The sequence below is a fragment of the Lynx rufus genome, unplaced genomic scaffold, assembly GCF_022079265.1.
Source record: "Lynx rufus isolate CCGP_SWC_20201006 ecotype Redwood Valley unplaced genomic scaffold, mLynRuf1.p SCAF_16, whole genome shotgun sequence".
NCBI classification, from domain to species: Eukaryota; Metazoa; Chordata; class Mammalia; order Carnivora; family Felidae; genus Lynx; species Lynx rufus.
The window spans coordinates 6,920,396-6,940,557 of NW_025814830.1; the positions used below are offsets into that span (position 1 = coordinate 6,920,396).

The following is a 20,162-nucleotide window of genomic DNA, read 5'->3' on the forward strand; positions in this document are numbered from 1 at the left end:
CAGCGGGCCCACCACCATGTCGATGGCAGTCATCACAGTACCCAAAGGATAGACATGATGCCCACAGAGACAGCAGTCACCACAGTAACAGACCGGCCAAGATGTTAACTGACGGGACAAGCAAAGTGTCACCAGGTGGGTCAGGCCCCAAGGGCCAGATGGTGGGAGCTACAGCCATACCCCACCCACCACACTCCCACGCCCCTGCTAGGATGCGTTAAGCAGAGAGCGGGAATAGACACCCTGGTAGTACACCCCAGGCTCCCCACCCTCTGCCCCATAGCCCCCAAACCCCACGTCCAGTTTAGGAGGTGCTGGTGTCTGTTCCGACATCAGGTTGTTGATGGAGAAGGGGTGGTTGAAATTGTAGGGTGCATCCAGCTTCAGCTCCCCTGGGAGCTCCAGGCCAGCGAAGTAGGGGGTGGAGGAAGGGGGAGAGCCACAGTCCAGAGCCCCCACGTCTTCCCCACCCTGGGCCTCGGGCTCAGGCGGTGGAGGCTGGGGCTGGGGGGGAGAGGTGACCGTGGCAGCAGGCGTGGTGGCCGGGGCAGCAGACCCTGCACTGTTCCTGGAGGTGGACGTCCCCCCAGCCCCCTTCTTCACCTTCTCCTCCAGCTTGAAGCGCTTCTGGCGGCGCAGGTAGCAGCCATTCTCAAACATGTTACCTGAGCTGGGGTGCAGGGCCCAGTAGGAGCCCTTGCCTGGCTTGTCTGGGGAGCGCGCCACCTTGACAAAGCAGTCGTTGAAAGACAGGGAGTGGCGGATGGAGTTCTGCCAGCGCTGCTGGTTCTCCCGGTAGTAAGGGAAGAGGTCCATGATCCACTGGTAGATCTCACTCAGGGTCAGCATTTTGCCCGGCGCCTGCTGGATGGCCATGGTGATGAGCGAGATGTAGGAATATGGCGGCTTGGCATGGGCCAGTGGCCTCCGGTAGCCTTTTGGCATCTCCTTCCCGTGCACCAGCCCCGGGCCCGGGCCCCCATACCCTGAGCTGCTGCCTCCACCAGTGCTGGCACCCAGGCCCGGGAAGGTGGGCCCCAGGGGTGCCGCGGGGGCTGGGGGCGCCAGGGGTCCTGAGGGCAGCGGAGAGGCAGGGAGCCCCCCGGGGGGGTAGGGAGAGCTCAGAGGGTTCAGGGTCATGTAGGAGTTGAGGGGGGCCATGGTGGGCACTGGGGTCACCGGTGAGTAGACCTGGAAGGAAAGAAGGACACAAGGGGAGAGGTCAGTGAGTTTCTACTCTGCTGGTCAGCAAAGGATCACTGGCCCCCTCTGTGCATCTATCCGTCTGTCTGCCTTGCCTTTTCTACAAAGTCCCTCCCATCCTTACCTCTCTCTGTGGATGGCTGTCTCTTGAAGTCTCTCTCTCTTCTCTGTCCTCATGCACCCCATCCCTGACCTCATCCTCCACCCCCCCAGGCCCCCCCGTATACTGAAGCTCACCCTTTAAGTGGTTCTCAAAGTGTGGCCCAGGACACCCTGGAGAGTCTCCAAGACGCTTTTAGGGTGTCCATGAGGTCAAAACTATTTGCGTATAATGCTAAGATATTACCAGCCCTTTTCACTTTCTCTCATGAGTATACAGTGGAGTTTTCCAGAGGCCACGGGGCAGGGGATATCGCAACAGACCAAATGTAGGAGCAGCCACAAGAATCCAGCTGTCTCCTATTGAACCAGACACTGAAGAGATTTGCCAAAAATATAACAGTGCCACTCCTCTCACTAAATGTTTTGAAATATAGTTACTTTATTTTATCCTCTCCTCTCCTCTCCTCTCCTCTCCTCTCCTATCCTGTTCTATTCTATTTTGTTCTATTATTTTTTTCTCCTATCCTATCCTTTCCTATCCTATTTTGTTCTATTATTTTTATCCTCTCCTCTCCTCTCCTATCCTGTTCTATTCTATTTTGTTCTATTATTTTTTTATCGTCTCCTCTCCTCTCCTATCCTATCCTGTTCTATTCTATTTTGTTCTATTATTTTTTTAAGTAGGCTCCATGCCCAATGTGGGGCTTGAACTGACAATCCTAAGACTGGCCAACTGAGCCAGACAGGTACCCCGAAATATAGTCATTCATTCATTCGTTTTGAGAGAGAGAGAGCGGCAAAGTGAAAGAGAGAGAGAATCTTAAGCAGGTTCCGCAATGAGCGTGGAGCCCAACTCGGGGCTTGATCCCATGATCCTGGGGTCAGGACCTGCGCCAACATCAACAGTCAGAAGCTTGACCGACCAAACCACCCAGGCACCCCCAAAGTATAGTTATTTTAACAAAAAACACAGTATTTATACTAAAAAATTATTTTATTTTTTTACTAAAAATATTTGTAATGTTTATTTTTGAAACGGAGACAGAGCGCAAGCGGGGGAGGGGCAGAAAGAGAGAGGGAGACACAGAATCCGAAGCAGGCTCCGGGCTCTGAGCTGTCAGCACGGAGCCCGACATGGGGCTCGAACCCACGAACCGCGAGATCACGACCTGAGCTGAAGCAGACGCTTCACCGACTGAGCCACCCAGGTCCCCCTAAACAATTATTATTTTTAAACTAATTAATCCATATCTTAAAATTTTTTTCAGTTGTAATCTCAAATGCAGTAAATTTTTTTTAGTGCGGTAACTCCTGATAGACATAATCCACATGAATGAAAACTGTTTGGGGTCCTCAATAACTTTTTAAGCGTGTAAAGAGGTCTTGAAACTGAAAAAATTGGAAACTGCTGATCTCTCCAACCATCTCACCTACATGGGTACTCTCTATCAATCTTTTAGGTTATAGAATTACAGTGGTTATAGGTCAAAAATGTTTCAGTATCCAAAATGATAGATTTCAATCTAATGTGTGTGTGTGTGTGTGTGTGTGTGTGTGTGTAAAATTTGTATTTATTTTGAGAGAGATAGAGCGGCAGCAGGGACGGGGCAGAGAAAGAGGGAGAAAGGGAGAATTCCAAGCAGGCTCACTGCTGTCAGTGCAGAGCCCAACTTGGGGCTTGAACTCACAAACCGTGAGATCATGACCTGAGCCAAAATCAAGAACTGAATGCTCAACCAACTGAGCCACCCAGGCGCCCCCCCACCCAACCTAATATATATTCTGTAGTTACAATATATCGTCAAATCTAAGACATCGTCATTGGTAAGATGCAGCGTTGTTTCAAGTAGCAATAAAAATGGGGGAAGAAAACACGGTCAATCCCTCGACGCTATCGACTAGAAGACCCATTCCAGACTGTAAAACATTTCAGAAACGTTCAAATGGGGAAAAACACGCATCTGCACTCAATGGAATGCGGTAGACATTGCTATGTCTCTCTAAATAACCCTCTATTCTTTCATCCATTGAACAAATATCTATTGGCCACCTACTTTGTGCCGGGCACAGCTCCAAACACTTCACGGGGAAAGGTCTCCTTTTCAACCTTTACAAAGGTACTATGGGGGAGGTGCTATTATGACACCCATCGCATAGCTGGGCAAGCTGAGGCCCAGAGAGGCAGTCCAGGGTCACACAGTAAGAAGGGGGCAGAACTGGGATTCTGAATTTAGGCAGTCTGGCTCCAGACCACCACTCGGGATTGTGCTATAGAAGCAGTGACCAAGACAGATGGAAGTGCCTCCCTTCGCAGACCTGACAGTCTAGCAGGAAGTGAACAAGATAAACAAGGAAAATGTAAAGCGGAGATTTCTCCCTTCTGGTGTGCATTTACCCTCCCATCCACTGTCTACCGTCCTCTCTCCCTCATAGCCCCGTCTGCCCTGCTCCCTCCCCACGCTGGGGTCTCCTGCGGCTCTATTTGGCTCTATTTCCTATTTCCGGGAGGAGCCACCTTTGCGGTGAGTCAGTGGGTCCTGTCTTAGACCCTGTCACTGCAAGGGTCTGCAGGTCCCAAAGTCCTGAGAGAAAAGGGAATTGCCAGGGTCACTCAGAGAGTCAGAGACAGGTGGGAACCAACCCTAGTCTGAGGGCAGGTAGAGACTTTCTCTCTCTCATGAGCTTTCAGGTAGCTCTTTTGTCCCCTGTCTCTGAATCTCCCAGCTGGCTCCATATGTATCTGTCCATCTCTTTCCCTGTCTCAGAACCTCTGTGCTCCTCCCCTCTCTCACTCCGCGTCTCCCTCCGTCTCTACTCCCCAATCTCTTCTAGCCCTGTCCCTCCCCATCTCTTTCTCGCCCCTCTCTTTTCACCTCCTTCTCCAGTCTCTCCCTCTCGCTCATCTCTCCCCAACCCCCCTGCCTTTCCCTCCTCCTAACTCTTTCCAACCCCATCTCTCTCTCCCCCACCCTCTCTCTCCCTGTCTCTCTCTATCCCATTCCCCTGCTAGGTCTCTTGCCCTCCAGCACATCTTTGTATCTCTGTTCTCTCCATTCAGCATCGCCGTCTCCCCAGAAGCCTCACAATGAAACTGGGAGTCACAGCTACCCCTCTTCCCTGCACCGGTCTCCCCACCACCACCTTGGCTGCGTCTGCCTTCTCCCCAGAATGAGGGAAGCGGGTCCTTCGGAGCTGAAGGGAGGCAATGGACTCAGGGGCATCCACAGAGAGTTGGTAAATCCCTCTGCAACCTCCACTCCAATTCTCCAACTCCATCGGACTCCTTTGTATCACAGAGGAAGACTGACCAGGACCCCAGGGCCCTCCTTTTCTGGTCCCCACCCACCCGGAAGTCCTCCTTTGCATCTGACCTCAAGCTCTCCTGCTGCCCTAATCCACCCTGGGCTTTCCCACGCCCTAGGGCTGGGATGAACCCCCAGTGTCCGGGTGTGAGCCTGTGAACCGGATCTCCCCAGCCGGGCGGGGCTGAGACTGGGGGGAAGCCTTCAGGGGACCTGCACCCCCATCCCAGGAGGCTGGAATTTCTCTCCTTTCATTTCCTTATTGTCTCTGAGGAAGGGTGTGACAGCGGGCAGAGGAAGGCGGTGTGAAACCAGAAGCCTAGTTTTTGGTCCCAGCCCCAGTCCAGATCCTCAAGCAGCCCCCCGACACTCGACACTTCAGAGTTCCCATCTCTAACAGGGGGGAGCCCTCGGACCAGCTGATCTGTAAAACTGGAGTCCAGGGGGGACACCCCAGGGTGCTAACTTTCCAATTTCCTTCCAGATGGGGAGCCTGATCCGGGGTGTCAATCACCCCAGCAGGAGGGTGCTGTGCGCAAGAGGCAGTTTGGGGACCTTCTTAGTTCTTAGACGCTGAGTGAGTGCAGATGTTTCTCTATTGTTCAGACCCAAGGGGGAGGAGGTGGCTTTGCTGGTGGCTGATCCAAAGGCTGGGGCTACCATCAGATCGTATTTCCATTTCCAGCCCCCAACATGCTAACTCTTCCAAAATATGCCCCCCAATGCTAATCCTCTCTAGACTCTCTAGACTGTCCTTGGATATCTGACAGATTCCATACAAATTCTTAAACTTCAGACTGTGCCCCAAATGGCAACTCCTCTGTCCTTAGACCCCGCAGGGCTTACTTCTTCAAGATGTGCCCTCCCCCCCCCCAACACAGATCGGCAGTTGGTTCTCTTAAATCATGTCCCCAGGCTGAACTCTCTAGGGGTTCAGCTGGGATCCCTCACTCCCTGGGAGCCTCCACGTCGGACCTGGTCTGTGCCTTCCCCACTGCCCAACTGATATCTCCAGTAGGTCCCAGCTCTGTCTCTCAGCACCCCCAATCCCTTCCCTGGTCGGCCCGCCCCACCCCACGTGCACCTCACACCTCCACAGCCCCAGGACTGGCCCCTCCCGGGCACCCTGCCAAGCCCCGCAGGCCTGGGGAACCAGGAGTCCCACCCTAAGCTTCAAACCCCAGATCCAGAACTCAGGCACGGTGGGGCCCCTGGAACCTCCAGATCTCAGAATCTTTGGAGCTCTCAGCCATTCCAGCCCCACTCCGACCTGAAGCCCAAAGCCTCCTTCCAGGCTAGGAACCCAAGTGTCTGGACCCCCATAACCCTCCTACCAGGACCCCTCCCCCGTCACTTCACAATCTTGACTCTCTAGAAAGAATGAGCTAAGGGGGAGCCCTTGCAGCAACTGGAATGGGAGTTAGACTTGGGTAAGGACTTTCGGTCAGCTGAGGTGCGGGAATTAAGATACACCCCGCCCCCTACTCCAAGGGCGGCCTTGTCGAAGGTGGGACAGTAAGGACGTTGGCAATTACTGGAGATAACTGGAAGGGGGGTGGTGGTGTGAAATCTGAAACCCTCCAGCCTCCAATTAGGAGTATCCCTGCTGAGGGTCTCTGAAAACAATTAAACCACTGAAGTTCAGTCGGGAGGGGTAAGGATCAGGAATAGGGTTGGAGGGTGGAGACTGACCCCTCTCCAGCCAATGCCGTGGCTCACATCTGCTCTCAGGCTCCCAACTCTGACCCCATCTGGGCCCCCATCTATCTGAGCCCCAACTCTCACCCACCTGTTATTACAGACTCCCCCAAACCATGTCTCGCCTCTTTGAGCACCAATCCCTATTTTCTGATTCTTAGACCGCCACTCCCGTGTTTATCTCCCAGCCCTCAATTCTGATTTCTACCCCAGAACCCCCATCTTTAACTATATTCTAACCTTGAGTTCCCGCCTCAGGCTTTCCTTCATGGGGACCCCTTTCTCTCATCTCTTCGTTCCGGTCTTCCTCCCCCAACCCCCCCCCATTTTGAACACCATTTCTCAATCCCCCAGCTGGGTCCCCTATCCTGGACCTCGGATTCCCATCTTTGGTTTTTAAAATTTCTGTCCCTTGGATTTGGGGGTCCCCGAGCCCCAGTCTTCACGCGTAAACTATGACCTGACCCTTGCCTAAATTTTTCTGACTCCCATTAAAGGCCTGGCTCCGGTCAGCCTAAACCGCACTCCCGTGCTTCCCCCCCCCATCCCTGACTCTTACACCTGGTCTCGGTGTCTCCAGTTCCTCCGCCCCTCAACCGTGGTTGGGGCCCCCATTTAATCCCCATCCTTGTCCTCGATTACACCCGCACCCTGATTCCTGCCCCCCGCTTCCCGCTCCGCCATCCCCGAGGACACACCTCGCCCGCCTCCGGGTAGTAGCTCCACTCGGCCAGGTCATGGGCCTCCATCTTCACAGAGCCCAGCATCCCCCGGGCCCGCGCCCCCTCCCGCCCCCGCTCCGGCCCGGGGTGGGGGGGGAAACCGAGCGCTTCAGATCTCTCAGCCGGCACGGCCCGAGTTCCGACCGGTGCCCGCCCGTCCGACCGCCCGGGGTCCCAGCCGTCCTGGGCGCCGCGGGAGGCGGCCACGCTTTATAGCTGGGACACCCCCCCCCCCCCGCCCCGCTCTCGCCCGCCCCGGGCTCCCCTCCCGCCTCCCCGAGGGCCGGCGCGCTCGGGCTGGGGCGCCCCCTGCGGGATTGCGAGGAGATAGACCTCAGGCGCCGGGAGCCGCAGCCCGTGGCCGCGAAAGCTGGAGGTGGCCGAAGAGAGACGGAGCTGCAGGTGGGAGACGCTGCGGATGCTAAAGCCAAGGGCAGAACTCTGGGGCTTTTCTACTCCAGTGGGTTTCATCATCTCGACAGGAGAGGGCGAATAGCCAGTGCCCAGTATGACGGCGGCGGAGGAAAGGGGGCTCAGAGCGCAGTGGATTGCAGAGGTCCTTATGCTGCTATAAGGACCGTAAGAGGCCCTCGAACCCACATTCCCACTGGACAGACTGGATGATTGAAGCTTCCGACAGCTGGAAGTGCTCCAGCCTGTGTAAATGGTCAGGACCAACGGTGGAGGGGATCGGAGCCTCTGCTTGGGTTCCACTGGGGCGACAGACCATCTCCAGGACCTAAGAGCTTCGTCGCCCGGACTGTCCACTCGCTCTAACGCCGGCCGTCCAGGGACTCAGAACCACCGAGAACTCCATTTCCCAAAAGCCTCTACCTTCCTTTCCGTCCAGTGCCTCTGCCAAGGGACTACATTTCCCTTAAGGCACGGCGCTCAAAGGCCGGAAACGAAGGGCGCCCCAGCGTGGTCTGGCTGAAGGCGGAAGGCCGCTCGCGCAGCCGGAGGTAGGGGCGGGTTCGGGCCGCACCGTGGACTCCATTTCCCGGCGGCCCCGCGCGCGCGGCGCGTGCGCGGTGTCCCGGCGGCGAACGGAAGATGGCGACGGCGGCGTCTGCGAAGAGGCGCTGCTGAGGGGGCGCGAGGGGGACGGAGGCCGGCGCCGCGGTGAGCGGGGGGCGGCGTGGGGGCCCGGGAACGAAGGGAGGAGGGGCCCCCAAGCGGCAGGGGCGCTGGCCGGGGGGTTGGGGCGCTGCGAGGAAAGGGGAGCAGTGACGTTCGGGACCCCAGTTTCTTCTCCTGCTCAGGACCCTCCCGTGGCTCCCCAGTGCCCTCAGGGCAAAGTTCCAACGTGGCCCCCAAGGCGCGTCGGCCCCGCCGGCCTCGGCTCGGCCTCTCTGCCCGCTCCTCACTTCGCACAGCTGCCCTGGCCTTCCGGTTCCTCAAACTCGCCTTGGGCCTTCCCGCCTCAGGCTTTTTGCACATGCTGTCCCCCCTCTGCCCGCAACATCCTTTTACCCATTCTGCCTGGCTAACTCCCATTCATCTTTCGGGTCTCGGCACCAACGTCACTTCCTATGCGAAGCCCTCCTTTCCCGCCCTCCGTCCCGAAATCCGCCTGTTAAACGCTCTCATAGGTCCCTCTTCCTTTCCTTCATGTCACACGTGGTCTGACTTACCATTGGACCTTTATTTGTGAGGCTTTTTGATTAGGTCCTTGACCGTGAGCTCCACGGGGACAGGGAGGGACTGAGTATGTGTTGGTCATCGCCGAATTCCCAGCACGGCGCTGGTCGCACTGAAGACACCCGGGTACTGTTCGTTGAATGAATGAATGAATGAAAGATAGTCCTGGGGTTACTGCGTAAATGAGGGGAGTCGTCGTACGCCCGTGTGGGAGTATACCGGGAGGGAAAGGGGAACAATGAGCGTTGGCAATAGCCAAAAGACTGCAAACACCCCCAGATGTTCTTTACTAGGCAGAAAGGCTGGCAGAAAAAAAGCTGGTTAACATCCACGTAATAAAAAGCTATGCAACCGTAAAAAGGAATGAGGGGCTGGGGGGGGGGGAAGGGAAGGAAGAAAATACCTGTACACGGATACAGAGAGTGGGCTCCAGAATATCTTAAGTGAAAACGAGTGACATGGAAGGCAGGGCTTATTATATGCGTCCCCCCCCCCTTTTTTTTTTTTTTACAAAAGAAAGGGAAATGTGTTTATGCTCCACGACAGCAAAGGATAAACCAAAAAGTAGAAGAGGAAGAACACAGGGCAAATAATAAAAAAAATAAATAGTAAATAAATAAAAAATAAAGTGGGAGATGTCAACGCATTATTATCGTGGACAGAGTGGAAAGGTTCATCATGAAAAAGGTGTATTGTGATCTGGTAAGAGACAGCAGTCTGCTGGCTGTCAGGTGACCATGCCCCTTGTGTTGCATGAACAGACCTGGACGGGAGCAGGTGTTCCATTGAGAGAGGCAGCCCCGCGTGGTGGGGAGGAGGACAGATCCTGCGGTCCTACTGCTGGGTCTGTGTTTTAGAAGCTGTGAGCCTTCGGTCAAGTGACTTTCCCTCCCTTGCCTTCCAATTTCCTCATCTGTGAAATGGAGATTAAAAATAATACCTGCCTCAGGGCACCTGGCTGACTCTGTCAGTGGAGCATGCAATTCTTGATCTCAGGGTGGTGAGTTCAAATCCTGCGTTGGGTGTGAAACCTGCTTTAAAAAATAAAAATAAAAATAGTACCTGCCTCAAAGAGTTGGTGCCGTGAGGTTTAAATAAGTGAATGTATGTATTAGAATCGTGCCTGGCACGTGTTATTAAACGTTAGCTATTATTTTTCAAACATTCTAGAACCAAAGGGCATGGATACTAAGTCCAGTGGTTGCTGAAGCCCTTTGGCATTCCCTCAGATATTTACTGAGCACTTAATAGGTGCCGAGCGCTGTTCCGTGCTGAAGATCTAGAAAGTGAACACACACACACACACACACACACACACACACACACACACACCGGCTTTCATGGAGCTTATGAATATATAGTATGTTGGTGGTAATAAATGCTGTGTAGAAAAAGAGTAACACAGTTGGAGAAGGAGACGGAATTGACATGTAAAATAGGGAAGACCTGGGGCACGGAGACTAGAGGAAAGCGAGGACAGAGGTGGAAACAGCCACTCATAGGAGGTCTTGTAGTGAGGATGATGGCTTTGACTCTAAGCAAGATGTGGGTGTGACAGATGGCAGGGAGACAGGAAGGAGGTCTTTGGATACTCATTCATTCAGCAGAGTCTGGTGAATTACACTCCTTTTAGAAAGTGCATCTTTTTTTTGCCTTCAAAGGATCATTAACAGTCTGTGCAACATCCTCCAGGTCTTTTCAGGTGTACATAAAAATAGTAGCTATACTTATCACATGTGTTATGTTTCCTAAGTTATCTAGTCCTCAGAATGGTCCTGGGAGGGTAAACATTGTTACCACCCCTGTTCTATAGAAAAGGAAACAGACCCGGTTCGTTCAGTGTGTCCACACACAAACTTGACAAAAAGGAATTGCTCTATTCTGTGGTCTGTGGGCTGATGCAGACACGTCGTTTTTTGATAATACGTTGAGATCCACCAGATTTATTTTACTGTTTTCTCCCACTTCCGCTTTTTGGTTTATCTTTTCAGTCTTTTTAAAGTATGTATGCGTATGTACGTATTTCCCTTTTGTAAAAAGGGAGCAGGGGCACCTGGGTGGCCCAGCCGGTCAGACGTCCGACTTCAGCTCAGGTCATGATCTCACAGTTGGTGGGTTCGAGCCCCATGTCGGGCTCTGTGCTGACAGCTCAGAGCCTGGAGCCTGCTTCGGATTCTGTGTCTCCCTCTCTCTTTGCCCCTCCCCCACTCGTGCTCTGTCTCTCTCAAAAATAAATATTAAAAAAAGGGCGGGGAGAGCATACAGTAAACATTTGCTTCCACTTTGCTTGTTCTCACTTAACATACACTGGAATCCACTGTTTATCCATGCAGAGAGATTTTCCTCACTTCCTTATTCAGTTTCCTCCTTTCTTTATACAGTTGCCTAGTATTTTATTATGTGAACTTATCATGGCTTTTCAGCCACTCTCCCTGTTGAGAATCCTTGGGATGCTAACAGTCTTTTGCTGTTGGGAATAATGCTGTAATTGATCCATGTTTCATAGTTCTGCCAAGTGTGACCTTGGGACAGATGCGCAAGTCTCGCCTCCCCCCCCCCCACCTTTTTAAATATAAAATGTTCATTTTGAGGAGAGGGAAAGAGCGTGAACAGGGGAGAGGCGGGCGGGGGGACAGCAGATCCAGAGCCAGCTGGGGTTCGAACTCAGGACCACGGTGAGATCATGACCTGAGCTGAAGTCAGATGCTTAACTGACTGAGCCACCCAGGCACCCCTTCTCCTCCCCTTTCAACAAACAAACACCCTCCAGAGTATTCCAGAAAATGGTTGAAACCTTTCTTTAGGCCTTTTCTGATGTGAATACTTAGCATGTAGGACTCTGTGACTGGTGCTCCTCAGAGCTATATTTTAGAAGACTTGCTCTCACTTCTAGTCCAGAGTACAGCCCAGATGGCAAGACGGGGCACGGAAACCAGCGAGGTGGCTGCTGTGTGTCCATTTGTTCAGTCATTCAGCAGACGTTTGTGGTCAGCCTGCTGTGTGTAAAGTGCTGGAGGTGAGGCTTGGTACTCCACGAGGTACTGCCTCTGACCTGGGAGGCATCAGTTTCTCCCAGATTATAACCCCCAAGTCTGAGACAGACCCTGGATCGGGGAGGGACTTCAGAAGACCCAACAGGGACGAGGCAGAATGGAAAGGAGGGTTGAGCCCTTTGTGGAGTGGGGGTGAAGGTCCAGCCCATCCGCAGGGCCCTGGAGCTTGATCTCTCCTCTCCTTTTCCAGGAGATACGGGACAGCAGGCATGGCAGGCAGCAGCGGAGATAGTATCACTCGCCGGAGTGTGGCATCCCAGTTTTTCACACAAGAGGAGGGGCCGGGCATCGATGGCATGACCACCTCAGAGAGAGTGAGCACGGAGAGAAGGGCTTGGAATGGGGAGCCACAGCCCCTGTCTTGGGGCAGTCCACCCCCAGGTGACGGGGCCCAGGGGGTGCCAACGGGGCTGGGCTGGCCAGGCTAGCACCGTCACCTGCCTCTCCCCTCCGTCCAGGTGGTGGATCTCCTGAACCAGGCGGCACTGATCACCAATGACTCGAAGATCACAGTACTCAAACAGGTGAGGGGGTAGGGGGATGCTGGACGGAGCAGCGCGAGGGTAGGGGGTGGTGGGAACATGCGCAAAACAAGATGCTGGTGTGACACCGGCGTCCACGTTTAAGCATTTAGAATGTGCTTGCTGTGGTGCTCAGTGCCATACAGGCATGTTCTCACTTAATTCTCACAAAAGCTGAGAGGCAGGGTACTCTGGTCCCCAGTTTCTACAGAAGGCAGCAGAGTCCAGGACTTAAAAAAAAAATGAGCCTCGGGTCAGTCTGCTGGAGCTGGCTGAACCAGGACTTGAATGCTGGGCTCCACCTCCAAATCCGCTGCTCTTCATGCTTGTATTTCCTCACTGCCGGGTTTCTGTCCAGTGGGGAAGACGTGCAGGTCACCAGACAGTGGGAGCAGAGTGGGCAGGGCTGGGATGGAGGAGCCCAGCCTGCTGACCTGGCCTAGGGGTGGGGAGTCAGGGAGGGCTTTCTGGAAGAGGGGACATCAGAGCTGAGACCTGGAGGACAAGGAGAGAAGCAGGCGAAGTGAGAGAGGGAGAGTGTCTCCAGCAGAGGGCACCATCGGTTATGCAGAGGCAAAAGAAGGCGTGAAGAATTAGATGGGGGTGGGGGCTGGATGTGGTTCAGACCGGGAGGCAGGTGAAGTTCGGGAGCCGGGGGTTTGGGTTGGCCGAATGAGAACCCTCGTTCTGCTACTTGCTCGGCGTGTGGCCTTGGGTAGCTGACTCCTCAGCAGTGGAAGCCAGGCCTGTGCTGGCCCTGGGCCTAGATGAGACTGTCTGTGGGCAGGGCTAATTCCAAAGAGCCTGGCAAGTCCAAGAGCATCAGGAGACGGGTTCTCACTGTCATAACTGGCAGTGTGAATGGGGAATAGAAACACGCAGAGTGGAGAGAATTGATGGATGGGCCTCAAGAAGGAATTCGGGCAGCACTTTCCTCTTTTCTTTAGCCCCCTTGTATATCATGTGCTTGCTACCCACCAGGACCCTGTGCCCTGTATGATCTTCTTACTTTTTTTTTTTAACGTTTATTTATTATCGAGAGACACAGAGAGACAGACCGTGAGCAGGGAAGGGGCAGAGAGAGAGGGAGACACAGAATCTGAAGCAGGCTCCAGGCTCTGAGCTTGTCGGCACAGAGCCCTGACACGGGGCTCGAACTCACAAGCCAAGAGATCATGACCTGAGCTGAAGTCGGACGCTTAACCGACTGAGTCACCCAGGCGCCCCCTGTATGATCTTCTTATTCAAGCCTCACAGGAGCCCTGTGAGTTGGCATTTCAGATCCCCGTTTTATAGAAGAGCAAACAGACTCAGGGGAAGCCAACCTGCCTGGGCCGTGGGTGGGAGTGGCAGAGCCAGGATTTGAACTGAGTTTATCTGCTGCCTCCCTCCATGCTGTGTTCTACACACTCCTATCTGTACTGACTGGCCCCTGGTTTTATACGCATGGCCCTCCTCCTCATCCCCAGTCTCCTTCCAGGTCCAGGAACTGATCATCAACAAAGATCCCACACTACTGGACAACTTCCTGGACGTGAGTGACCAACGGGAGAGAAAAGGTGTGGGTGTGGGGGGAAGGGGAAGGATCCTGGTGCAACCCTGACCCACCTTCCTGATGTTGGCAGGAGATCATCGCTTTCCAGGCGGACAAGTCAATTGAAGTGCGCAAATTTGTCATCGGCTTCATCGAGGAGGCATGGTACGGGGTGGTGCAGGGAGCCCCTGGGAGCACCCCTGGTGGAGACCGCCTCTTCAGCTCCCTGCCTGGCCCTACCCTCTGCTTCTCAGACCCATTTTCCCTCCTACGTGCACTGATTCCTCAGCAAATATTTAATAAGGTCAAAATCTTGGAGTCATTCATGATTCCTCTACTTCTCCCATACTTCACATCTACATCATCAGTAAGGACTGTTTGCTCTACCTTCGAATTTAAACAGTATCTAACCATTTTTCAACCACTTCCTGGGCCATTAGGCTGCTCTAAGCCACCATTACTTCCTCCCTAGATGACTTCAGGGAGGGGCCTTTCTGGTTCCCCTGCTTCCACTTTCTCTCCTGTTTAATTGAACTGAAATTCACATGACATAAAATTGACTACTTAAAAAAAAATTTTTTTTTAATGTTTACTTCTTTTTGAGAGAGAGAGAGACAGAGTGTGATCGGGAGAGGGGCAGAGAAAGAGAGAGAGGGAGACACAGACACCAAAGCGGGCTCCAGGCTCTGAGCTGTCAGCAGAGCCCCATGCAGGAGTTGAACTCAAACCGTGAGATCAGGACCTGAGCCGAAGTCGGACGGTTAACTGACTGAGCCGCCCAGGTGCCCCCAAATTAACTATTTTTCAGCGAACAATTCAGTGACATTTATAGTACATTCACCCATCTAGTTCAAACATTTTTATCCTTCCCTGAGGAAATAGCATAACCATTCCCTGCTTCCTTCTTACAGCAGCCAGAGTCATCCTGTTAAAATGTCAATCAGATCTTGGCAGTCCCCTGCTGTCAGACCTCCACTGGCCCACTGTCTCACCTAGATTGAAACCCAGACTCTTCCCCCTCACGTCATCTGCTCCTGGTGGCCTCTCTGATCTTCACTCACATCTTCCAGCACCCCCCGCCCCTCCCCCCTGTTGTTCCTTAAAAAACTCTGTTCTCTCAGCATGCTGTACCTGCAAAGGATGCTCACCTCCCCCCCAGGCCCCGCCCCGGGAGCCACCTGGCTCGCTCCTTGACTTCCCTCTGGTCTTCCTCAGTAAGCCTTTCCTGGCCACGCCAGTCCACTGCCACACCTCTGGCATCCCCATCTGCACTGTTTTTTTATAGTGTTTTTACTAGTTGGAAATACCTTGACGCTTTTTCTTTCAAAAATGTCCACCCTGTGAGGACAGGCCTTCTCTGTGTTGTGGACCAACTCTATCCCAGTGCCTGGAACAGTGTTGGCACGTAGGAGGAACTGAATACATACTGGTTGAACAGAAATTTCATCGCAGTGGTGACCACATGGCACGCTTACTCTGCCATGCCCTGTGTGAAAACCTCTCCTCTGTTTTCACTTGTCATCTTCGCAGCAGCCTTGGCTCTGTTATCCTCCTTTTAAGGGAACGGAAACGGAGGCTCAAAATGATAAAGTGATTTGTTCAAGCCGAGTCATTTGTTCATTCAGCATTTACTTGGTGCTTTGTGACGCAGGAAATAAAATAGCCCCTATTTAGTGACTGTTTTCTGTTTGTCAGGCACCATACTGAACGCTTTACCTAGTTACCTACTTTGATTCTCAAAACAACACCATGGATTAGTTATTTGGCCCATTTATCTCAAGACAAAACCGTGACTCAGAGAGGTGAAGTAAGTTTCCTAAGATCACACGGCCAGTATGTGGCGGGGCTGGGATTTTAACCCATATCTGTAATGCCATTGCCCAGATTCGTAATCGCCACCTTTTACTGGGAGAATATGTGGTAAGTTTCCAGAGTTTGCAGAAAAACCGAATGTTCAGCAGGTACGTGCCAGGCATTTGTGTGAGGCTGTAGGAATACGACAGTAAGTAGAGATACTGTTTCTGCCTTGATGTAGCTGGCAGTTGAGTTTCACATTTTTTTTAAGACCGATGAGCTTAATATTTGACTTCACGTTGTAGAATGTCGTGAAAATTACATTCATGACCTGAGCTCTAGGTGTGGCCTTCCTGAAGTTTTTAGTTCATCAAACAAATAACGTATTTCATTCTCCACAGAAAATGGGGCTCCACTAGGACTGACTTTGAAAGGGTCCCCTGCTTTCAGAGGCCCCACGTTGAGGTAAACAAATTAGTAAAGAAGACCAGTGATTACATAAAGCGAAGTGCTTTCTAGTAATGCCAGCCCGTATTTACAGATGCTTTCTCTCCTGTTCTAAGTACTTTACAAGTATTGTTGCAGTGTTCACAGCAAGCTGTGAGGTAAGTAGTATCCTAGACGAGACAGTTGGCTTGGCCAGATTCACACCGTTGTCTGGCGATGCCGTGCCTTACGTGAACAGCAGAGTCCTAACAGTGAAAGAGTGGGGTTTGCAGCACTAACCTAGAGAGAAGGTTCATGGGTGGCTAAGTCTGAAGGTGCCAGGCATTGTTTGCTGACAGACAGGGCAGGTGCAGTCCCTGACTTTGCCCCGCCTCTACTCCAGTCTCCTGACATTGATTCCAATTTCCCTTTCCTCATGGACCCCAGGCTCCCATCACATACCCAAAGAACCAGCTTGCCCTTGCCATTTTTTCTCCATCCCCCAGCAAACGAGACATTGAGTTACTCCTGAAACTGATCGCAAACCTCAACATGCTCTTGAGGGATGAGAATGTGAATGTGGTGAAGAAGGCCATCCTCACCATGACCCAGCTCTACAAGGTGGCCCTGCAGGTAAGCGCTCCCTCCCACCGGGGGGCGTCCCGATCTGACAGGTCTCATTTGTAGCCTCCTTGGTTAGACAGGGACAGCTGTGTTAAACCAGGGACGGGTCAAATTCTTTATGGGCAAGATGTGCTGTTGCTTTTTGGGAACAGACAACAAAGGGGTCTAATGTCCTAATGGTCAGGGAATCCCCATTCATCCATCCATCCATGCATTTAACAAATATTCCCTGAGTACTTCCTCTGTGACTCACAGGGGCCTCAGTGGTGCTTATGGCCTAGTGAGAGAGACCGACTTGTGTCAAAAGCATCACAGAAATTTTAATTTTAGATCTAGTAAGTTCTATAAGGAAAAGAACACACTGTGATGTGGTATTCTTTACCGTGAATGAAATAAATGAATCCATTTGATTTCCGCTGCCGTGTCATGAGGTCAGCGTTGTTATCCCTTTGTCGTAAGATTTGAGCCTCTTCACTCCGGGTTGTTAACCGTGCGTGAACCTCATGATGGCGGAACCAGACCTGTCGTGGTCATCACTGGGCCTTGTCCCCACCATCACCTAGCACAGGGTCTGGGGCAGAGGTGTAGCTCAGTAAATGTTTTCCAGATGAATGTATGCGTCATCATTTATGGACCTCTGAGTAGTGATGGAGTTGGCGATGTCTTGTCCCCGTCCCTCTGTCCCTGTCCCTCTCGCAGTGGATGGTGAAGTCACGAGTCATCAGTGAGCTCCAGGAGGCCTGCTGGGACATGGTGTCCGCCATGGCTGGTGACATCATTCTGCTGCTGGATTCTGATAATGACGGCATCCGCACCCACGCCATCAAGTTTGTGGAGGGCCTCATTGTCACCCTGTCACCCCGCATGGCAGACTCGGAGGTGCCCCGCCGCCAGGAGCATGATATCAGCCTGGACCGCATCCCTCGTGACCACCCCTACATCCAGTACAGTGAGTGCCACCCATCAGCCCGTCCCATTTGTCAGTCACTACACCAACTACTTTCCTCCCCTTCCTCCGCCCCTGTTTTCTCTCTTAGTTTTTCATTTCTGGAGACAGTATAAGACGTTGGTAAGAGCCCAGATGCTAGGGTCAAATCCTAGCTTCAACACTTATTGTATGAACTTGGGCGAGTTACTTCTCTCTGAACTTCATTTCCTTTTCCACGGGTTTGTAGTGAGGTCCCATGAGGAGGTGAGCACTTAGTAAATGCTGGCTGGTTTTAAGATTTCTTAAAAGTAAGCTCCATACCCAGTGTGGGGTTTGAATTCATTACCCTGAGATGAAGAGTGGAATGCTCTACCAACTGAACCAGCCAGGCGCCCCTAAGTTTTTATGCTCATTAATAGTCCATCTCCTAGGACTCATCAGCCACTAAATTTTCTGGTCTTTTCCAGCCATTCTGAGCCATGTGTAAGGGTCTCTCCCCTTTTGGCCCCAAAGGCTGCTTTCTCCAGAGGCCAGGGAGAAAGGCCCCTGCTAACTGGTTCTTTTCTCTCCCTCATTAGATGTGCTGTGGGAAGAGGGCAAGGCAGCTTTGGAGCAGTTGCTCAAGTTCATGGTGCATCCCGCCATCTCCTCCATCAACCTGACCACAGCTCTGGGCTCCCTTGCCAACATCGCCCGCCAGAGGCCCATGTTCATGTCAGAGGTGATCCAGGCCTACGAAACCCTGCATGGTAGGTTGGGCCACTGCCCTCCCACTCTCCACTGGCCAGTCTGCTCCTTCCTGAGAAAATGTGAGCCGGGTAGTGGGTCCCTGAGGGATTCATCATTCTGGTAGGTCTGGACACAGGAAGCATTCTTTAGACAGGAATCTCTGGTTGCATATGACAGAAACCTGGTTCAAAGCTGGCTTTAATATTAAGATATGTGTGGGTGAAATCATATGATGTCTGCTAAATACTTTAAAATATTCCAGACTCTCCCGCCCCCACCAAAAAAAAAAAAAAGAAAGAAAAAAAGGGCACGGTTGATGTGCCAAGATAAGCAGAGTGTTGATGGGTACTTGGTTATTTGTTATACTCTTTTCTCTGCTTTTGTGCATGTATGAAAACTGAAATGTCTGGGGTTGAGGCGTGAATATGTACAGATCAGGATCTATCTCCATTTCTTGGCTCTTATTTTCTCCTTGTTGGTTTTGTTCTGTGTCACTTTCCTTGGGGTAGCAAAGATGGCCCCCAATACCTCCAGGCCTCCATTCTGTCCACTTGGCAACCCCAGGGGACAGAGTGTTTCCTTCCCAGTCATTCCATCAGAAGTCCAAGGGCTGATGCCCATTGTGCCTGATTGGCTGAGTAGACCCTGGTAACCTGTCTCTGAACCAATCACAATGCCCGAGGGATTTACATTGTTCTTACTGGCTCTGAGTCTTTTTCCCACTTGGACTGAGAATGGAGCCGGGGGGTGGTTCCCTCAAAGGAAAATGGGAGCACTGTTGGCTGATGAAGGAGGGAAGGATGCTGAGCAAGCAGAATTCAGGCATCCTCTTTCTCTCTAGAACAGGGAAGGTTTGCTCATGAAGGTGACTGTTAGACATTAGAATATCATTCTGGTGGCAGGGCCGACGAGGCACTGTTGACGGCAGTTCAGTTGGGACATTGTGGAGGTGAAGTTGGTGATGATAGCCTTCCCCGGGGGAGGCATATTGGAATTTCCAGACCAGAGATGGAAGGAGATGAGACTTTATGTTTAATAGGAGAGAGGGTGCGCTTTCTTCTTGTTTGAAGGTTGACTAATCCCGATGGAGACCTCTTGAGGGTTTTAAGCACCAGCTCGTGCAGGGGGACGGCTGCACATGAGATCTGAGAGCGCAGGAGCCTTCCTAGGGGGCGCCTGCAACCACTGCCCAAGCTGGGGACTCTGGAACTGAGCTTTGCAGGGCCCCATAAGCTCCGTCCACAGGACAGAGCTCCTGCTTCTTTCCTCACAGCCAACCTGCCCCCTACGCTGGCCAAATCCCAGGTGAGCAGCGTGCGCAAGAACCTCAAGTTGCACCTGTTGAGTGTCCTGAAGCACCCGGCCTCCTTGGAGTTTCAGGCCCAGATTACCACCCTGCTGGTGGACCTAGGCACACCTCAGGCTGAGATTGCCCGCAATATGCCCAGCGGCAAGGATGCCCGCAAGCGGCCCCGGGACGACTCGGATTCCACGCTCAAGAAGATGAAGTTAGGTGAGCGGAGGAGCTGAGCCAGGCCTGGCGAGAGGTGGGGGCAGGGACTGGCCGCGTTTGTAGTATTCAGTTACTTACGTTCAACTGTCAGCTTTATTTATGTTGGTTAATATTACATTGTAAATTATAGCGTTTAGATATGACCTAGCAAATGATATCAAAATAGAATTATTAAAGTAATTGCTTAAATCATGCAGAAGGTGAATAAACTGAAAAGTCTCCCTCTTGCTCCTCTCCCCAAAAGTAACCACTCCCTAAGTAGTAACACTTAGGTTTTCTTTCAGAAATACCTCTGAGTTCTTCTTTCCTTTGTTTCCTTTATAATTGGATTTGTTTTCTGAAGTAATTTTTTTTTTTCTAAATTTTTTTTTT

At 52.3% G+C, this 20,162-nt stretch overlaps 2 protein-coding genes across 5 annotated transcripts in view; one reads left to right on the forward strand and one right to left on the reverse strand.

Moving 5' to 3' along the window:
- Nucleotides 1-207: 207 nt before the first annotated feature.
- On the reverse strand, nt 208-7,072 carry FOXA3 (forkhead box A3). The gene is made up of 2 exons (XM_047078879.1): nt 7,004-7,072; nt 208-1,191 (listed from the first exon to the last, which is right to left on the reverse strand). The coding sequence occupies exons 1-2, from the start codon at nt 7,070-7,072 to the stop codon at nt 208-210; spliced, it is 1,053 nt and encodes a 350-aa protein (XP_046934835.1).
- A 969-nt stretch (nt 7,073-8,041) lies between these two features.
- The window catches only part of SYMPK (symplekin scaffold protein), a 35,128-nt gene continuing 23,007 nt past the window's right edge, over nt 8,042-20,162 (forward strand). For 3 of the 4 annotated variants that reach the window (XM_047077811.1, XM_047077815.1, XM_047077814.1), the window contains exons 1-9: nt 8,042-8,149; nt 11,912-12,035; nt 12,180-12,245; nt 13,723-13,776; nt 13,868-13,941; nt 16,503-16,629; nt 17,320-17,569; nt 18,127-18,297; nt 19,551-19,790. In XM_047077811.1, the coding sequence (XP_046933767.1) occupies nt 11,931-12,035; nt 12,180-12,245; nt 13,723-13,776; nt 13,868-13,941; nt 16,503-16,629; nt 17,320-17,569; nt 18,127-18,297; nt 19,551-19,790 (1,087 nt within the window). In that variant the 5' untranslated portion in view covers nt 8,042-8,149; nt 11,912-11,930. Of the gene's footprint in view, nt 8,150-11,561; nt 11,685-11,911; nt 12,036-12,179; nt 12,246-13,722; nt 13,777-13,867; nt 13,942-16,502; nt 16,630-17,319; nt 17,570-18,126; nt 18,298-19,550; nt 19,791-20,162 lie in introns of all 4 variants that reach the window. The other variant, XM_047077813.1, reaches the window with a different exon arrangement.